The sequence below is a fragment of the Meleagris gallopavo genome, chromosome 12 (assembly GCF_000146605.3).
Source record: "Meleagris gallopavo isolate NT-WF06-2002-E0010 breed Aviagen turkey brand Nicholas breeding stock chromosome 12, Turkey_5.1, whole genome shotgun sequence".
NCBI classification, from domain to species: domain Eukaryota; kingdom Metazoa; phylum Chordata; class Aves; order Galliformes; family Phasianidae; genus Meleagris; species Meleagris gallopavo.
The window spans coordinates 17,766,626-17,772,290 of record NC_015022.2 but is presented as its reverse complement, the minus strand read 5'-3'; the positions used below and the strand labels follow the sequence as shown (position 1 = coordinate 17,772,290).

At 45.6% G+C, this 5,665-nt stretch overlaps 2 protein-coding genes and 5 non-coding genes across 7 annotated transcripts in view; all 7 read left to right on the top strand.

Annotated features, from left to right (window-relative positions):
* Window positions 1-380: 380 nt before the first annotated feature.
* RPL4 (ribosomal protein L4) lies at window positions 381-5,128 on the top strand. The gene is made up of 10 exons (XM_031555227.1): window positions 381-386; window positions 845-1,016; window positions 1,705-1,811; window positions 2,231-2,369; window positions 2,891-3,015; window positions 3,399-3,528; window positions 3,956-4,112; window positions 4,301-4,384; window positions 4,596-4,716; window positions 4,809-5,128. Exons 1-10 carry the CDS (start codon window positions 381-383, stop codon window positions 5,046-5,048), a joined length of 1,281 nt encoding a protein of 426 aa, XP_031411087.1. The 3' UTR covers window positions 5,049-5,128.
* LOC116217116 lies at window positions 673-774 on the top strand. Its single transcript, XR_004161138.1, has one exon. It is a non-coding gene; the product is annotated as a small nucleolar RNA SNORD16 (small nucleolar RNA).
* Window positions 1,553-1,623, top strand: LOC116217119. Its single transcript, XR_004161141.1, has one exon. It is a non-coding gene; the product is annotated as a small nucleolar RNA SNORD18 (small nucleolar RNA).
* Window positions 2,067-2,166, top strand: LOC116217122. The gene has a single exon (XR_004161144.1). It is a non-coding gene; the product is annotated as a small nucleolar RNA SNORD16 (small nucleolar RNA).
* Window positions 3,262-3,329, top strand: LOC116217121. Its single transcript, XR_004161143.1, has one exon. It is a non-coding gene; the product is annotated as a small nucleolar RNA SNORD18 (small nucleolar RNA).
* On the top strand, window positions 3,580-3,650 carry LOC116217120. Its single transcript, XR_004161142.1, has one exon. It is a non-coding gene; the product is annotated as a small nucleolar RNA SNORD18 (small nucleolar RNA).
* Window positions 5,129-5,256: 128 nt separating the features above from the next.
* Window positions 5,257-5,665, top strand: part of SNAPC5 (small nuclear RNA activating complex polypeptide 5) — a 3,097-nt gene continuing 2,688 nt past the window's right edge. The window contains exon 1 of the mRNA XM_010717659.3: window positions 5,257-5,305. Coding sequence (XP_010715961.1) covers window positions 5,257-5,305 — 49 coding nt within the window. The remainder of the gene's footprint in view (window positions 5,306-5,665) is intronic.

The window sequence follows — 5,665 nt, the reverse complement described above, 5'->3', positions numbered from 1 at the left end:
CAGATGATCCTGGTAGCTGTGGGAGTTTGTTTTTTTTAATGTACCTTCTTTTTTTTTTTTTTCTTGAAATAAAGTAGAAAAGACTTCGGTCTGATGCGCTTCAGATCGTGATCCAGGCCTTTCCTCCGTTTTCTCCGTTTACGTGCTGTGTGCTTTTGTCTGAGGCTTCAGAATGTGTGAGCTGAACTTTCCCAGCCCTCTGAGTGGGGTTACGCCGCCGACCTGTGGGCACAGAGCTGCTCGGTGGGCACGCTTACAGTGCTCTGATACGGGTTTAATCTGGCTCATTGCGGTGGTTATTGCAGATATTAGAGCCGTTGGTTCAGGCAGCACGGGTTTTAATTCATAACCTGAATCTCAAGGCTTTGAAAAACTGATAAATGCAGGTGGGTTCTGTAGGTGTAGTTGTTCTTAACAGTGGATGGAAAGCTGTTGAGAAGGCGCAGAGTTGCAGCTCTAGGCTCACAGAATCACCAAGGTTGGAAAAGGCCTTCAAGATCATCCAGTCCAACCATCCACCTGTCACCAGTAGTACTCACTGAACCATGTCCCTCAACACAATCCAACCCTTGGATCACCTTGTCCCCATGTCTGCCACCTCCTGGTCTCAAACCTCAGCTGTAGTGTTTAGAACAAGGAACGTGTAGGGAGCTCTTCTGTCAGTACGGATATTGCTGTGATGATGTAATTTGCGTCTTATCCAGTGTTCAGTGACAGTTGCCTGCTGTTATCGTGCTGGCACTGTTGAGCTGCAGACACATTTAATTCTGAGCAATAGCGGAGGGATTTGAATGATAGCAACATAATTTACTTGTGCTTAAGAGGTTTTTCTTTTCTTTTTCAGGCTTGCGCTCGACCGTTGATATCTGTCTACTCTGAAAAGGGGGAAGCGTCCGGCAAGAATGTCACCCTGCCGGCGGTGTTCAAGGCTCCCATTCGCCCTGATGTCGTGAATTTTGTTCACACCAACCTGCGCAAGAACAACAGGCAGCCCTATGCTGTCAGCGAGCTTGCAGGTACGGTTTGTCCCCAGAATAGATGGAAATGCTGTGGGAGCTGTTGGTTCTAATGTAGCTGGGCTGAAAGAGAAATTCAGAGTTGAAATAACAGAAGCACTGTTCAGTTAGGTTTTGAAGAGAATGCAGGAGAACTATTCTGGTCGTTAAAAACCTGATTTTAAATTGTATGAAATGTAACCTTATCAGGCAAAAAACTTGAATGAAATGCTGTGTTTTTTAATCCCCTGCTCCATGTTGACTACATGAGACTTTCATCTGTGGCATTTATTTAAAATAAACCTGTGCAAATGGCTGTTAGCTAGATTTGCCTCAGAAGCTAGTAGATGCAAATATGTATTGCTTCCAAAGGAATTTGTGCGAGTGCTTTCAAATTTAATTCTGATGGCAGTTCACATCTTAATCCGCTAGAAGCAGCAGTGCCAATGCAGGCCTCCATTTTAAAGATCAAATTTAGAAATTGTTGTGTTACTGTACTTGATTCTGACCTAAGCAGTTTCTGTAAGAGCTGTTTTACCTGATCAGGATTTGCTTTGCTGAAATGATGAGATTCCACTTCGTGGTCCGTGTTTCTGAACCATATGATAACAGTGGAAGTTCTGATGCTTGGTCCCAGGCTCAACAAATCTGGCTTTGGGAAAACAGCGGTGTTGACACTCTCTGCACTAAACTCTTCTTTCTGTTGCAGGTCATCAGACCAGTGCTGAGTCTTGGGGTACTGGGAGAGCTGTTGCTCGTATTCCTCGAGTACGAGGTGGTGGAACTCACCGCTCTGGCCAGGGTGCCTTTGGAAATGTATCCTTTCATAGCTGCTGCTCACATCAGTGTAAATCTCAAATCATCCAGGGCAAAATTATTTTTACTTATCTCAATATGAAATTGAATCCTACTTCTTGAGGTAATGGCTGTTCTCAAACTCTGTGATCCAAATCACTGTGAAAACTGTGATTAGAACACTCTGTGCAAATTCAGACTTGCTTTATTGAACAGGATGATTTCTTCTGTCTTTTTTCACTGCAGAAGTGTTGAGTCTCATGATGCATGCTGTCTTGCCATGATGTCGTAATTTGCGTCTTACTCTGTGCTCAGTGACAGTTGCCTGCTGTCAGTGAACTGGTACAGATGGTTGACGAACAGTTAATGCTGAGCAAGTGTTAAGGAGGCACATTGGAAAACGCAGTTCTGAAAAGTTGTTCTTAACTATAGATACTTAGATGTGCCGTGGAGGCCGCATGTTTGCCCCAACCAAGACTTGGCGACGCTGGCACCGCAGAGTGAACGTAACTCAGAAACGTTACGCCATCTGTTCTGCCTTGGCAGCATCAGCTCTTCCAGCACTGGTCATGTCTAAAGGTGGGAATTCTGCTGGCAATACTTGCTTGGCCTGAGCAGTAGTAGTTACTCTGAAATTACTTGAAATGTTTTCTTGTGAATAATAAATTCCCTTTCAAATTAAGGGTGCAGTCCCCTCCTTCAGTAGGTTGAGTATTTTTATGTATAACTGGGTGTGGTAATTCGGGGGTTTCACTGTGATGGAAGTTAGGCAGTGCTGAGCTACCTCTGTGTGTGTTGCTGACATCAATCTTGTCCTAACAGATTATGGAAAATGAGGTTGAATTTTGAATTAAATGGCAGTTCTTGATTTCTGTTCGTAGAAGCCACAGGTTATGCTTAAAATTTACTTGAATATTGTTTGAGGCAGGCCAGTAAGACTGCACTGGAACTTCTCTGCTGTTTTTAGGACACCTCCATATTAGATTTTCTTTTTTTTTGTTTGTCTTTTATTGTCCCTGAATGCAGAAGGCAATTCCTTGAAATGCGTGTGTATAACCAGGGTCACTGGGTAACTTAATGTTGTGTAAAACCCCCGTTAGGTCACCGCATTGAGGAGATCCCAGAACTTCCTCTGGTTGTTGAGGACAAAGTTGAGAGTTACAAGAAAACAAAGGAAGCTGTTCTCCTTCTTAAGAAGCTTAAAGCTTGGAATGACATAAAAAAGGTGAGTTGCTACAGGTATGTTCTGAGAACACTCATCATTAGGTTCTGCCATCGTTAAATTAAGAATTGCAGATTGCTCTCTATTGGTTTGATGCCATGAAAAATCCTTTGGTAACAGTTGTAGGAAAAAAAAAAGTTTAAGCAGAGTCAGTTTCTTCCTATGTTGCTTTACTCTTTGTACTCGGTTCCCTTCATTTCAGTGCTGAGTAGCAGCACTACCAGCTCAGTCTCCGTCTCTTCTGAGTCTTAAGAATGATGAACTTCTCACTGGTCCGTGTTTCAGATTATCAGTGATGATTGTGAAGTTCTGACTGGAGTGTCTTTGTCTTACAGTAGTAGGTTGGACTTTTTCAAATATTCACGAGTTTCTTTTCCTTTTTATAGGTTTATGCCTCTCAGCGCATGAGGGCCGGGAAGGGTAAGATGAGGAATCGCCGTCGCATCCAGCGCAGGGGACCTTGCATCATCTACAACGAGGACAACGGCATCATTAGAGCTTTCCGGAATATCCCGGGTGATTTTAACTTGGATCTTATTTACGCTTTTTTCTCTTTTGGAAGACAGCTTACAATGATGAGATTCCACTTCATTGGTCCGTGTTTCTGAAACACATGATTTTGTGGAAGTTCTGACTTCTAGCTGAAGTAGCTGTAGTTTTCTTTCCAGGAGTCTGGTTTGGTGATGTTGAGGGACGTTGGTGTGTCTGTTACCATCCATAAACTGCCTTTTAGAGTGTAAAAATGAAGCTTTTAAGTTTGTTCCTGGAGAAGACTTTTTTTTTTAACATATTTATTAAACACCTTATTATACACAGGTTTATGTAACTTTGTCGTATAAAAGCTAATAAGACCATAGCAGTTTCTGTGTATTTCATGGTCTGTTTCTTGGTCCTGTGTTGCTTGCTTTTCGTTATAGCTGAAGAGGAGTGTCTTTTTCTGCAGGGATTACTCTTCTTGATGTGAACAAGCTGAACCTGCTGAGACTTGCTCCTGGTGGCCACGTTGGGCGTTTCTGCATTTGGACTGAAAGCGCCTTCCGCAAGCTGGATGATCTGTACGGCACCTGGCGCAAACCTGCCACTCTGAAGAGTGACTACAAGTAAGCATAGTAACACCTGACCCAGCTGCATGGGGGGAGTAGCAGGATAACCCAACAGAGCCACAGATTGTCCAGGTTGGGTGTGAAAAGTGAATACTGTCAGTAGTTTTTACTAAATGGTTATTTTTATTGAATTAGTTTTATATGTTTTATTTTCCAACTTAAACTGTGAATGTTTTGCTTCCCAGCCTGCCAATGCACAAGATGACCAATACAGACCTTGGAAGAATCCTGAGAAGCCAGGAGATCCAGAAGGCACTGCGTGCTCCAAAGTAATAATTTTTAACTATTAAGAAGAGGTTGTGCTTGGTAGTTAATTATTGCCAAGTGCAACACTTCACATTGACAACAGAAATCCCTGTGTCAGATAATGCTGGGATTTCTTTAGATCCTGGCTGTAAATACTAGGAATTTAGGAATTATAAATGTTTTGCAATCCATGAGTTGCAGAAGGGAATCACGATACATCTCTCTTCTTTCCAGGAAGAAGATTCACCGCAGAGTCCTGAAGAAGAACCCGCTGAAGAATCTGAGAGTTATGATAAAGCTGAACCCATACGCCAAAACAATGCGTCGCAACACCATTCTGCGCCATGCCCAAAACGTGAGGACAAAGCCTGTCGTGCAGTCTGAGGCATTTTCCAATGCCTCTATGTTCTACAGATGCTAACGGTTGTTTTTTTCTATCTGTTGTAGCACAAACTCAAGGAGGAGAAGAAAGCCAAAGCCAAGGCGAGTGTCACGTCCAAGGCCAAGCTGTCAGCTAAGGCGCAGACCAAGGCCAAGCCTGCAAGCAAGACTGCAGGAAAGGCTGCAGCAAAGGGCCCGGCCAAAGGCCCAGCCAAGGCCCCAGCAAAATCCCCAGCGAAGGCCCCAGCAAAGGCCCCGGCAAAATCCCCAGCGAAGGCCCCAGCAAAGGGCAAAGCTGAAGCATGAGCAGGGGCAGCACTTGGAACACCTGAGCTCAGAAAATTGTACCGTGGAACTACAGCGAATAAATTCTATTGGAAGAGCGAGGTGCTTTTGCAGTGCTCTGGCACAGTGGTGTGTGGTGGGAGTGAGGAGCGCGGCTCAGAGTGAACAGTGGGAGGCTGGTGGGGCTTTGAAGGCACTGTAAGCACAGGTGGGTGAGAGAAGTGTGTTCATGGCACTGCCCGGGGAGGTGGAATCCAGCAGCAGTCGCGAGCCTTCATGTGAAGATATAGGCTGCTGGTTTAATGTAGTGTAGTTGGAGGGAGCCTTATTCACGTTGTTCACCTGTGTGTTCCTGCGGAGCCCGTTCAAAATGCTGTCGTAGGAGATGGGACGGTGCAGAGCTCCTTAGCCGCGGGGCGGAGCTCTCAGGCAGCGCCCTTTGCGCGTAGCCCTAGCGGCCCTACGGCTGCCAGGCCGCCTGCGTGGAGGTACTGCGTGCGGCTGGGGCGAGAGAGCTTCTTCCGCCGCACGGGGGCGGCCGCAGCGCGGTACGTTACGCTGCAAATGGCGGAGCCGTGACGTCTCGCGGCGCTCTCGGGCCTCTCCGCGTCCTCCCATCCTCAGGGGGGCGCTGCCGC